This window comes from Callithrix jacchus, chromosome 8 (assembly GCF_049354715.1).
Source record: "Callithrix jacchus isolate 240 chromosome 8, calJac240_pri, whole genome shotgun sequence".
NCBI classification, from domain to species: domain Eukaryota; kingdom Metazoa; phylum Chordata; class Mammalia; order Primates; family Cebidae; genus Callithrix; species Callithrix jacchus.
Window position 1 is genome coordinate 111,372,914 of NC_133509.1, and position 13,518 is coordinate 111,386,431.

Consider the following 13,518-nt stretch of genomic DNA (forward strand, 5'->3'; position numbering starts at 1 on the left):
TGTGGTTCCTACGGAAGTGTGAGCATCTTGAGATTGTGAGCTGTGCCTGTCATGTTCCCATGATCTGGCCAGCACCTGGCACACAGCAGGTGCCCAAAATTCACATTGATAGTTCCTGGAAAAGGCATGCTGAGGAGGCCAAAATAATCGTCATGGAAATGAGGTCGGGTGCGGTGGCTCACGCCTGTAATCCCAGCACTTTGGGAGGCTGAAGTGGGCAGATTACCCGAAGTCAGGAGTTCGAGACCAGCCTGGCTAACATGGTGAAACCCCATCTCTACTAAAAATACAAAAATTAGCCAGCCATGGTGGTGGCACCCGTAATCCGAGCTACTCAGAAGGCTGAGGCAGGAGAATTGCTTGAACCCAGGAGGCGGAGTTTGCAGTGAGCTGAGATTGCACCATTGCACTCCAGGCTGGGTAACACAGTGAGACTCCATCTCGGGGGAAAAAAAAAAAGTCATGGAAATGAGAAAGCTGGAGGACTGAAATTACTAGACCCCCCTGAAGTGGGACTCAGACTTTAAATTAATAGCGGGCTTCCCTCACCAACCCTGATAGAGGCCAGCATCTGCTTTGCTTCTCTCTCAGCCCTGGGGGTCTCCACTCAGGGCCTGGAGGTGGGGTCCAGACACTGCAGAATGCTTTGTACCCTTCTGAATCAAGGAAGGGAGCTGAGAGGAAACCAAGGTTTGGGGAGCAAACCACTGCCTGCACTGGTGTTCTTCGGGGTTGTCCAGCCCTGAGATGGGTGCAGGGGAGGCATTTACTTTCCTTGGGGCAAATGCCTCTTATCCATCAAGGCACAGATCTGAAGCAGGTGGCGCAGAACACTTGCTCACTACATCACCGCAGCTGTAATTACTGTTTATGTCAAGTGTATCTCCTGGGATCTCTGGGGCCCTCTGCAACCTGGGGAAAGTTTGAGCTGAAGGCCCCTGGGGTCTGGGAGCTGTCTTGCTCTGCAGGGTTTCTCACAGTGCCCTAGGGTGTTCCTGTGAAAAGCAAAACCTAAAACAGCCATCAGGAGAGCAGGAGGGGATTAAAAGTTAGGATGCGGTCAGCTCTATTCTGCCTGCCTCTCGGAAGGGTGCCATAGGGGTTAATTAATACAGATTAACAAACGCCCTTGCCTGCTCATCGGATGCCCCTGCAGGTGATGGCCTGCCAGGCTGATGTCTTTCCTGGGGACTCCACTAGTGGTTGGAGAGTGTGTGGAGATGATCACAGAGATGCAGAAGGGCCTGGAGGAGATTCCCAGCCAAGGGGCTGGGGCTTATAGGAGGGTATCTCTGAGGACTCAGGAACATTCTACGGGGAACCAAAGATACCCAGGAGTCTCTCTCTTCACACACTGCATTTTGGGAGATGGTGAACTTCTGGAGAGTAGGAGCCTTAAACCCAAGGCAGACAAGCCACGAACCTATCTTTTCGCTTTGTGTTTGTAGCTCCCAGCTTCTGGTCTATGGGAGAGCGAGTTACTTGTCTCTGGCCATAGTCAAGGGCAGCCCCTCAGGAGGAGTTAGTTTGTTTTTAAAAAATATTTATTTATTTATGAGGCAGAGTCTCACTCTGTCGCCCAGGCTGGAGTACAGTGTCATGATCTCAGCTCACTGCAACCTCTGCCTCTTGGGTTCAAGTGATTCTCCTGCCTCAGCCTCCCAAGTAGCTGAGACTATAGGCCCCTGCCACCATGCCCAGCTAATTTTTGTATTTTTAGTAGAGATGGGATTTCACCATGTTGGCCAGGCTGGTCTCGAACTCCTGACCTCAAGGAAGCCATCTGTTTCAGCCTCTCAAAGTGCTGGGATTACAGGTATGAGCCACAGGTACCCAGCCAGGAGGGGTTAATTTGTATTAATCATTAATGAGACCATGGACACTGGAAGCCTCTCCCCATCATAAGGTTGCACAGACACATTTCATGGCATTGGTGTTTGGCCATGGATTGCCAGATTCGAGTGGGCTCTGTGGGTGCGTTAAGGGAGAGACCCTCCCTGCTACCCATGAGTTATCTTTCCATGGTCGGAACTGTCCTATGGCCTCTCTATCCTTTGCTTATTTTCAAGATCTTTCCCTCTTTCCTTTCACCTGCTCCAGGCATAAGCATGGGCCTCCTCTCTACTTCCACAGAGGAGGCTCAGGGAGTGAGGCAGGCTGTCGAGAACAACATGACCCAGGCCACCCTCAGACCCAGTCCTGGCTGAACTATGATCCACAGCTGGGTTTCCCTGAACACATACCTTAATTAATCTCCCAGAGCTCGGCTGCTTTTCTTTTTCTTTTCTGAGATGGAGTCTCACTCTGTCACCAGGCTGGAGTGCAGTGGTGCGATCTTGGCTCACTGCAACCTCTGCCTCCCAGGTTCAAGCAATTCTCCTCCCTCAGCCTCCCGAATATCTGGGACTACAGGCGAGCATCACCATACCCAGCTAATTGTATTTTTAGTGGAGATAGGATTTCACCATGTAGGCCAGGATGGTCTCGATCTCCTGACATTGTGATCCGCCCACCTCAGTGTCCCAAAGTGCTGGAATTACAGGCGTGAGCTTGGCTGCCTTTCTTGTCCATATTGAGAGAGGGACAGCTCTCCCCCCTTCATCCTGGGAGCTGGGATGTGGGAGGGGCACACCCTTGCTGGCCTTCTCCCCCACCAGCATGGTCTGGGCAGAGGTGCTTGGTTTACGGGAGATGTTCTGTTATCCCACACAGTGATCTTGCCATACTGGTAATTCACCTGGACTTTATGTGTGGGCTGGGGATGCTCAGGGTTGGGGTTGGAATGCTCCCTCAAGCTTTCTAATGGAGGGATGCCTCTTGGGGGACAGGCGGGCTGGGTCTAAAAAGGGAAATGAGAGAGGGGGTTCTGGGAGCCACCTTCCAGACTCGTCTTCTGAAACCAAGCCTGGACCAGCTGCAAAACCCAGAGGGCAGCCAATCTGTTACCTTTGCCACAAGATTCCTTCTTGACTTGGCCAAATGGCCTATTGCTTCTGGACCTGATCTAAGTGAGGGTAGGGTTCCCAGGGAAGCTCCAGGCGAGTTCACCGTATTTGGAGTGTCTGGGCCAAAGCTGGACTGCCAGGCCTGTTCAGTGGTGGCCATTGTGTATTACTGTTTCTGCAGGAAGGTTGGCCAAACATTTTGGCTGAATAGTTTCCATCTTGTGTCACCCTCAAACCAGAAATTTGCAAAGCACTAGCGTGCCTAATCTGAAGGTTTTTTTTTTTTTTCCTTGAGATAGGGTCTTGCTCTACCACCCAGGCTGGAATGTCGTGGTGCCATCATAGCTCACCGCGGCCTCAAACTCCTGGGTTCAAGCAATCCTCCCTCCTCAGCCTCCTGAGTAGCTGGAACAACAGGCACACACCATCACGTCCGGCTGTTTTGTTTTTTTAACAGATGTGGTCTCACTGTATTGCCCAGGCTGGTCTCAAACTCCTGCCTTCAAGCGATGATCCTCCCACCTCAGCCTCCCAAAGTGCTGGGATTGACAGTCGTGAGCCACCACACCTGGGTCGCTGAAGTTTATTGCTCAAAATAAAGTTTCTTTGAAGCCTCAGAAGGTTCTGGAGGTGGTGGCAGAAACTTGCTCCCGGCTGTGCTGAGTGGAGACCAGCTGATCTCGGGCCATCGTTTTATCTCACCAAAACCTTAGCATAGAGCCCTTCCCAGCCACCCTCCCTGAGGGGTGGGCCCGCCCACCACGCCCACCGCATCTCGCAGGGGCTGACTTCCCGCTTTGTGTCCACAGGCTGCTGAATAGGATGTCCTCGGATGACAGGCACCTGGGCTCCAGCTGCGGCTCCTTCATCAAGACCGAGCCATCCAGCCCGTCCTCCGGCATCGACGCCCTCAGCCACCACAGCCCCAGTGGCTCGTCCGACGCCAGCGGCGGCTTTGGCCTGGCCCTGGGCACCCACGCCAACGGTCTGGACTCGCCACCCATGTTTGCAGGCGCCGGGCTGGGAGGCACCCCGTGCCGCAAGAGCTACGAGGACTGTGCCAGCGGCATCATGGAGGACTCGGCCATCAAGTGCGAGTACATGCTGAACGCCATCCCCAAGCGCCTGTGCCTCGTGTGCGGGGACATTGCCTCTGGCTACCACTATGGCGTGGCCTCCTGCGAGGCTTGCAAGGCCTTCTTCAAGAGGACCATCCAAGGTGTGTGGTGGGCCTGGCTGGGCCTGGGCGCGTGGGGTTGGGGGTCGGGGGTGGCGGCCCTGCCTGCGGGTCCGGCAGAAACCCTGGGAATTCTCAGAGGCTGGCGATTCCCGGCGCCGTTGGAGCAGTACTTCCGAGGGGCGCCTTTTCCCTTGCTGGGGGCGTCTCATTCTGGTGCGGGACAGCTGCAAGAAGGCTGTTGGAAGGGCGTGCGTTCCCCACTCTCTCAGTCCCGCATGCAGAGCCCCAGCAAACCCAAAGAAAATCCACAGAATGCCAAAGCCTGGGTGCTTCTCACTGATACGGGGTACACTGTCAAATGTGTGTCCCTCAACGAGTTTATTTTGTGGGGGGAATAACATAATTTGCCCACAGTTCCAGATCTAGCAGATATATAAAGGGCCCCTCACTTTGTTTTTGTCTTTTTTACTTGTACAAGTACAATGCCAGACTTGGTGAATCACGCCTGTAATCCCAGCACTTTGGGAGGCCAAGGCCAGAAGATGGCTTCAGGCTGGGAGTTGTAACCAGCCTGGGCAACACAGTAAAACCCCATCACTAAATTTCTAAAAAAATTAATACATGGTGGCACACACCTCTAGTCCCAGCTACTTGGGAGGCTGAGAGGGAGGATCATTTGAACCCAGGAGTCTGAGGCTGCAGTGGCCTGTGATGGCACCACTGCCCTCCCGGCTGGAATACAGAGCAAGACCCTGTCTCAAAAACAAAAAAGCAAATAACATGTGAGTATTTTCTCATTGTAGAAGACTCAGGCCTGTTGGAATTGGAACAGGAACTCACCCTGTCTGGATCTCAGTTTGGCCTCTCTTTTAAGCCGTTCTTTCCTTCTTTCTTCCCTCCCTTCCTTCCTTCCTTCCTTCCTTCCTTCCTTCCTTCCTTCTTCCTTCATTCCCTCCTTCCTTCCTTTCTTCCTTTCTCTTTCTTCTTTCTTTCTTCCCTCCCTCCCTTTTCTTCCTCTATTCTTTCTTTCTTTCTTTCTCTTTCTTTCTTTCTTTCTTTCTTTCTTTCTTTCTTTCTTTCTTTCTTTCTTTCTCTTTCTTCCCTCCCTTCCCTCCTTCCTTCCTTCTTTTCTTTCTCTCTTTCTTACTCTTTGTTCCCTTTCTCTCTTCTCCTTCCTTCCTTCCTTGAGATGAGAGGCTTGGGCGGGGCACAGTGGCTCACACCTGTAATCCCAGCACTTTGGGAGGCCAAGGTGGGCCTTGAGGTCAAAGTTCTAGACCTGCCTGGCTAACATGGTGAAACCCTGAAAATACAAAAAGAAAAAAAAATCAGCTGGGCATGGTGGCACTCACCTGTAATCCCAGCTACTAGGGAGGCTGAGTCAGGAGAATCCTGAACCCAGGAGGTGGAGGTTGCAGTGAGCCAAGATCAGGCCACTGCACTCCAGCCTGGACGACAGAGTGAGACTCTATCTCAAAAAGAGAGCTGAGGGTCTTGCTATGCTGCCCAGGCTGAGTGCAGGTGGCTATTCACAGGCACGATTATTGAACACTGCAGCCTTGAACTCTGGGCTCAAGCCATCCTACCACCTCAGCCTCTCAAGCAGCTACAACTACTATTGAGAGGTAGTTCTCTCAACAGTAGAGAACTGCCACCACGCCCATAAGCTTTTTTTTCCATGCATTTACATATCAGCTGAGTCACATTCCAATGGCCACGGGGGTGGCAGCCTCTTTCTGTGGGTACTAGAGTGAATCACTCTGACAAAGGAGTGCAAGAACCCTGGTGGGTCGCTCTGTAAAGTCACCCCGAGGTAAACTGGGGAGAATGATGAGCCTGCCCCCACAGGGTTGTTATCAAATTCATGGCAGAGAGAGACCGCTGGGACCACTGGTGGGCACCACCACATTCAGTTCATTTTTGAATTTTAGTAGAGATGGGGTCTCACCATGTTGCTTAGGCTGGTCTCAAACACCTGGGCTCAAATGATCCACCCACTTTGGCTTCCCAAATCCTGAGATTACAGGCGTGAGCCACTGTGGCTGGCCAACAGCTGTGATTCTTAATTGCAGCAGGTACTGGGCAGAGCACTTTCATTCAAGTTAGTCAAGATCAAGTGAGTTCTGTTGAGCATCTACTAAACACCAGGCCGGGCTGTAGGTGCTGGTGATAGGATAGGCAGAAACCTGCTCATGCAGGTCACTGTGATGAGCTGGTGCCATCAGACTGGAGAAAACCCAGGAACCACCCAGCCTGCTTCTGCATCTGATCCCTCTCCAGTGCCCTGCCTGGATGTCCCTGGAAGAGGAAGGCCGAGCTTCCCTGGGATGATTCTGTTAATTCAACCATTATTTGTGTGTTGACATTTCTTCAGATGGCAATCTGTGAAGCCAGTTGAGGACCTTAGGATTGGACGTTTCCTGTTCCACACGTTAGTTGAGGTGGTGTAGTGCACTGGCTAACCACCAGGGCTCCTGGTCACACGGTTCCATCGTTCCTTATAGCCGCACCTTGGGCATGCTGCCTCACTTTCTCTCTGTGCTTCAGTTACTTCATCTAAAAAGTGAGATATCAGCTGGGCATGGTGGCTCACACCTGTAATCCCAGCATTTTGGGAATCTGAGGCAGGTGGATCACTTGAGGCCAAGACTTCGAGACCAGCCTGGCCAACATGGTGAAACCCCATCTCTACTAAAAATAGAAGAATTAGCCAGGCATGGTGGCAGGTGCCTGGAATCCCAGCTGCTTGAGAGGCAGCAGGAGAATCACTTGAACCGAGGATGCAAAGGTTGCAGTGAGCCGAGATTGCACCACTGCACTCCAGCTTGGGCAATAGAGCAAGATCCTGTCTCAAAAAAAAAAAAAAGAAAAAGCTTACATGAGTTAATATATATAAAGCACTTAGAATATTGCCTGGCACCTAGTAAGTGCCAAACAAATGTTTGTGGTTATTATTTTCACTTTAACATCATCTTTTTTTTTTTTTTAAGATGGGGTTTTACCATTTGGCCAGGGTGGTCTTGAACTCCTGACCTCAGGTGATCTACCCACCTTGGCCTCCCAAAGTGCTGGGATTACAGGCGTGAGCCACTGCACCCCGCAACATCATCATTTAAGACATATTATTATGAAAACAACACACATTTATCTTACAGAACAAGCTTTTGTAATCTACCTATATTTAAATAAAACAATCATTGTTTTGATCTAACAGGATTCAGATTATTTTAGCTATGTTAGTTATAAATTTCTTTTTTCTATTTTTTTTTTTTTTTTTTCTGAGATGGAGACTTGCTCTGTCACCCAGGCTGGAGTGCAGTGGCACAGTCTCACTGCAACCTCTGCCTCCTTGGTTTAAGCAATTCTCTTGCCTCAGCCTCTTGAGTAGCTGAAATTATAGGCACCTACCACAATGCCCAGCTAATTTTTTGTATTTTCAGTAGAGACATGGTTTCAACATGTTGGCTAGGCTGGTCTCAAACCCCTGACCTCAAGTGATCCACCTCGGCCTCCCAAACTGCTAGGATTACAGGCATGAGCCACTGTGCCCAGTTATAAATGAACTTATTTCTTAAATGAACGGTTTAAAAAAAATGGTAAAAATTCTAGCAGTGCAAAAGAGTAGAGCAAGCTTTCCTGAAACCCCAGACCTCAGTTTTTTTTAACTATCCTAGAAGGAGCCCTTTACCATCTTTGTAAGTAAATATTTATTAAGCATCTTCTGTATCAGGCCCTGTGCTGGCCTCCAGGACATGAAAATGAAATCACCCTGGTCTCTGCCCACTTTCTACTCCCTGAGTCTGAGTTTAGGGGAAGGCCTTGGTATCTCTGTATTTGAAAAGCATTGCATGGTGATGCTGTCTCTTGCCTCAGCCAAGAGTGAGAACCTCCAGTCTGATTATTTTTACACAAATCACTGGATATTTGACAAACATAAAATGTTGAAGTCAATTGACATTACCAAAATAACAACATTTTTCTTTCTAAATTGTAAGGTGGTCTTGGTGAGCTTGTCATTTTTTTATTTTTTATTTTTTGAGACAGGGTCTCACTCTGTCGCCCAGGCTGGAGTGCAGTGGTGTGATCTTAGCTACCTGCAACCTCTGTCTCCCAGGTTCAAGCGATTCTCCTGCCTCAGCCTCCTGAGTAGCTGGGATTACAGGCATGTGACACCACGCCAGGCTAATTTTTGTATTTTTTTTTTTTTTACTAGAGATGGGGTTTCACCATGTTGGTCAGGCTGGTCTCAAACTCCTGACCTTGTGATCCACCCATCTTGGCCTTTCAAGGTGCTGGGATTACAGGTGTGAACTACCATGCCTGGCCTGAGGTGGCCATTATTTCAGACTCTCTGAGTCAGTGTTTGAAAAATTGCTTGTTAGAAGACAGTCACATTTTCTTCTCACCACATTGTTCTTAGATGGGCTGGAGAGTTCTGGATCACATTTTTGGAAAGCAGAGGCCAATGTGTGGCCATCAGAAATCCTACTGCATGCTTGACAGAGGCCCTGGTGGCTGCGAATGTTCTCAGCAAGTCAGAGTCCACTTGTAAATAGTCTTAATCACTTGCTACTGTGAATAGGATAATGATCTCTTCGTAGAAGTCAAAAGACAAACAGCAGCATTTGTGTAGTTGGGACTGAACTGCTGCGGCCTCTTCCCTTTCTCACAAGGAGAATTTCAAGTTCACAACCAGAAAGAGGTTTATATTCAGAACAGGGAAAAGTAAACTCTTAAGGCTGACAGATTGCTCTGTTATTTTATTAACTCTTTGGTTTCATTCTAAGATTTAAGTTATGTTGTTTTTTCTTGAAATGGAGTCTCACTTTGTTGCCTAGCCTGGAGTGCAGTGGCGCGATCTCAACTCTCTGCAACCTCCAACTCCCAGCTCAGCCTCCCAAGAAGCTGGGATTACAAGCATGTACCACCATACCCGGCTAATTTTTCTACTTTTAGTAGAGATGGGGTTTCGTCATATTGGCCAGGCTGGTCTCCAACTCCTGATCTCAAGTGATCCTCCCGCCTCGGCTTCCCGAAGTGCTAGGATTATAGGCATGAGCCACCATGCCTGGACAGATTTTGTTGTTTCTAAATGTAGCAATTGCAGAAAAATAGGAAAAATACAGAGAGGAGAAAAATGACCTATAATTGGACACCCACAGAGACAAACTCGGAACTCAGTGAGCATTCATTGAGTCCCTCTCTGAGTAAGGTGCAGAGGGGAAACAGGAGAGAAAGGGATGTGGTTCTCTCCCTAAGAAGCTAGAATCTGTTGTGGCTTTTTTGTTGTTGTTGAGATGAGGCCTCGCTTTGTTGCCTAGGCTGGTCTCAAACTCCTGGCCTCAAGCAATGCTCCTGCCTCAGCCTCTCAGGGTGCTTAAGATTAGAGGGAGGAGCCAGTGTGCCTGGCCCAAGTAGCTGGAATCTACTGCTGAGTGCCCATGTGTCTGCAGGCCTAGCACTGGGCTCCAAACCAGTACTTAGTCTGCTAAGCACCTAATATTCAGGCCGTTTTTTAAAAAGTCTTATTACATGGAGAGAGGGCTTAAGTAATGGAATGATTCATTCACGAGTGCATGTAAATGCTTGGAAAGCTCTGAAAATTGGGTCAGATGTAGTGGCTCATGCCTGTAATGGCAACACTTTAGGAGGCCAAGGCAGCAGGATCCCTTGAAGCTAGGAGTTCCAGCCCAGACTGTATAACAAAGCGAGAACCCATCTCTACAATAAATTAAAAAAAAATTATCTGGATGTGATGGTTTGTGCCTGTAATTCCAGCTTCTTGGGAGGCTGTGGTGGGAGGATTGCTTGAGCCCAGGAGTTTGGAGGCTGCAGTGAGCTATGATCCTGCCACTGCACTCCAGCCTGGGCAACAGAGTGAGACTCTGTCTCCAAAAAAACGGCCAGGCATGGTGGCTCACGCCTGTAATCCAAACATTTTGGAGGCCAAGGCAGGTGGATCACCTGAGGTCGGGAGTTCAAGACCAGCCTGACCAACATGGTGAAACTCCATCTTACAAAGAGAAAAAACTCTGAAAATCATGTTAATCATGTCACCTCACACCCTACCTCCTCCTTCTGCTCAATCCAATGGCTGTACTAATATGGGAAGAAATTTTGCAGAAACAAAGATGTCATGATAGAGTTAGAAAGACTAAGACAGAGTCATTCCTTCTCCACCAATCTTTTTTTTTTGAGTCTCGCTCTGTTGACCAGGCTGGAGTTCAGTGGAGTGATTCTGGCTCACAGCAACTTCTGCCTCAGCCTCCCAAGGTAGCTGGGATTATAGGGGCGGCCACCACGCCTGGCTAATTTTTGTATTTTCAGTAGAGATGGGTTTCACTCTTGGCCAGGCTGATCTCCAACTCCTGACCTCAAGTGATTCAACCGCCTCAACCTCCCAAAATGTTGGGATTACAGGCATGAGCCACTGTGCCTGGCCACCAATCTTTATGTGCTTGGCTGGTAGTACAATGAGGGTGGGAGGGAAGAGGGGGAAGATGGGCTGCACTTGGTTGTGTGAATCAAGTTGTGCTGGGACACAGCCACACCTATTTGTTTTCATCTTGTCTATGGCTGCTTGAGTGTTATAGCAGCGGAGCTGAATAGTTGCAGTAGAGATGGCCGGATCTGCAAAGCCTGAAACACTTCTCTGCACTACAGCCCTGAACTAGGCAGATTGCTCTCAGGGACCTATAATCAACTCCTAGCAGTGCATGTTAGGTGTTTATTCCAACCTTCTCCAATTCTATGCTATGAAAGGGAGGGTTTTTTGTTTTTTGTTTTTTGTTTTTTTTTGTCGCTGGGGGCTATGGTGACACTTACTGAGAATAGATGAGCTCAGAGACAGATGAAGGCACCTTCCTGAAGGGAGAGAATGGCTTGAGTCAGAGGAGATAGACCTCAACCTGATTGCATTTACTAGCATATCTAAAGAAAAAAAATCTGCCCATTAACAAGGATTGGCCAGAGCTGGAGGCATAGAAAAAACAGACACACTTAGGCAAAGGCACCACTCCTAAGAAAAGGGAGTCTTAGCCTCGGGACAGCCTGATGTGATTAAACATTCCGTTTACCTGATTAATATCTTTCTGTTTAGGATCTAGTTCCCCTGCAGGTCTTCTGCAAGGAGTGAATTTGCAGGTCAGGCAGACAGATCAATTTCTCCGTGTATGTTGCTCTCCTGGACCGCATCCCTGGGCTTACACATCAGGTTCCTGAATTTAGGCAGTAGGAGTATGCCCCTGAGAGATGGAGCCCCTTCCTGTGGCTGGCAAAGTCAGCTGCTTCTGGGACTTAGGGCTAAGTGACACTAAAAACCTTTGTAAAGGCTGGGCGAGGTGGCTCAAGCCTGTAATCCCAGCACTTTGGGAGGACCAAGTGGGTGGATCATCTGAGGTCAGGAGTTTGAGACCAGTCTGACCAATATGGTAAAACTCCTGTCTCTACTGAAAAATACAAAAAAATTAGCCAGGCATAGTGGTGGGTGCCTGTAATCCCAGCTACTCAGGAGGCTGGGGCAGGATAATTGCTTGAACCCAGGAGGCAGAGGTTGCAGTGAGCCAAAATGGCATCATTGCACTCTAGCCTGGGCAACAAGAGTGGGTCTCCATCTCAAAAAATAAAAATTAAAAAATTAAAAAAAAAAAGAAAACCTTTTTTTTTTTTTTTGAGGCGGAGTTTCGCTCTTGTTACCCAGGCTGGAGTGCAATGGCGAGATCTCGGCTCACCACAACTTCCGCCTCCTGGGTTCAGGCAATTCTCCTGCCTCAGCCTCCTGAGTAACTGGGATTACAGGCATGCGCCACCATGCCCAGCTAATTTTTTGTATTTTTAGTAGAGACGGGGTTTCACCATGTTGACCAGGATGGTCTCGATCTCTTGACCTCGTGATCCACCCGCCTCGGCCTCCCGAAAACCTTTGTTATACCTTTACCCTGTCACCCTGTGTCTCTCTCCCAGCAATGACTCTGCATCCTGTTTTATTGAGAAACTAGAACTCTCTCAGCTTCCTGCTGCCAAACCTATGCACTCCCTCCCATGTGTGGAGCTGCTTCCATTCACTGATTCCACAGCTATTTCTTGCTACTCATTCACTGCCGGAAGAGATGTCTCCTTTTCCAGTTTCAAATCCTACCTCTTCCCCTCCTCCCAAAGACCCTCTCGCCCATTACCTCCTCTCCTTTGTCTTCCCCTCCTCATTTTCTAAAGTCTCCTTCCTGCCTTCCAGCCATCAGCATTCAAATATCTCTAGTATCTCCAATCTTATAAAATATATATCCTCTCCACCTTCAGCTTCCTGGTTCTAATCTTCCTCCTTTCAGTTCTTGACCCAGCTTCTGTGCCCAGCCTCTTCCTTCTCATATCCATGGCTTCAGTTGTGTCTGAAATCAGGATGAATGCTAACTCCATAGCTCTTGCTGTCATCCTCTTTCTCAAGCTCCATTCCTTTCACACATAATGAACATTTCCACTTGGATGTCCCAGAAGAACCACAGTTGCACCAAGTTCCAAACAGAAGCATTCCTTCCATCACCGTTTCTCCTTGTGTTCCCAATTCAGTGCCTGCATCAGCCCTCCATGTTCAAGCCAGACACCTGGGTCTTACCTTGAACTCTGTGCTCAATCCCCACCCTAAATTAACATCCCACTGGCCAAGTCCATTCATTCTCCCTCCTTCTGATCACTTGACCCAGAAGCTCGTCTTTCTTCCCCTGCTTCAGTGCAGGCCACCACTGACTCCCACCGCTTCCTACCTGTTCTCCCTGCTGCCAGGCTCACCTGTTCCCAGCCTGAACACACATCTGACCAGTCTCCTGCTTTCTTGTGGGGAGAATTGAAACTCCAGAGCATGGCTGAGGACGCCCTCTGGGATTGCCCCACGTTTCCTGCCACTCTCCTTTGCATGCTGTGGTCACCCTGACGGCTCTGTTTTCTAGTTCCCAGATTTTATTTCATATTTTCAATTTCTAGACTTTGCATACATGCTTCTCTCTGTTGCACCTACTTCCAGTCTTTACTCCCAACTTGTGTCCCTTAGGTCTCTAGTTAGTGGGCATTTCCTACAGGAAGCCTTCTCAAATTCTCTCCTTTCATTCCTCCTGGATGCCCTGCAAAGCTTCTCCCATCATGCTACCCTTATCCCACTGTGTGGTTATTGCCATTTTTTAGTCTGATACCCCAAGAAGATTGCAAGCTCCTAAGGCACAGGGTGACATTTACTTTTTTTTTTTTTTTGAGACAGTCTCCCTCTTGTTGCCCAGGCTGCCAGGCTGTAGTGCAATGGCGCAATCTCGGCTCACTACAACCTCCACCTGCTGAGTTCAAGTGGTTCTCCTGCTTCAACCTCCCAAGCAGCTGGGATTACAGGTGCCCACCATCACGCCCAGCTAG

General features: G+C 49.1%; 1 protein-coding gene across 3 annotated transcripts in view; it reads left to right on the forward strand.

Moving 5' to 3' along the window:
* ESRRB (estrogen related receptor beta) overlaps positions 1 to 13,518 on the forward strand; it is a 194,769-nt gene that overhangs the window by 127,889 nt on the left and 53,362 nt on the right. For all 3 annotated transcript variants that reach the window (XM_009006371.5, XM_035261123.3, XM_054240229.2), the window contains exon 2: positions 3,755 to 4,164. In XM_009006371.5, coding sequence (XP_009004619.1) covers positions 3,755 to 4,164 — 410 coding nt within the window. The remainder of the gene's footprint in view (positions 1 to 3,754; positions 4,165 to 13,518) is intronic.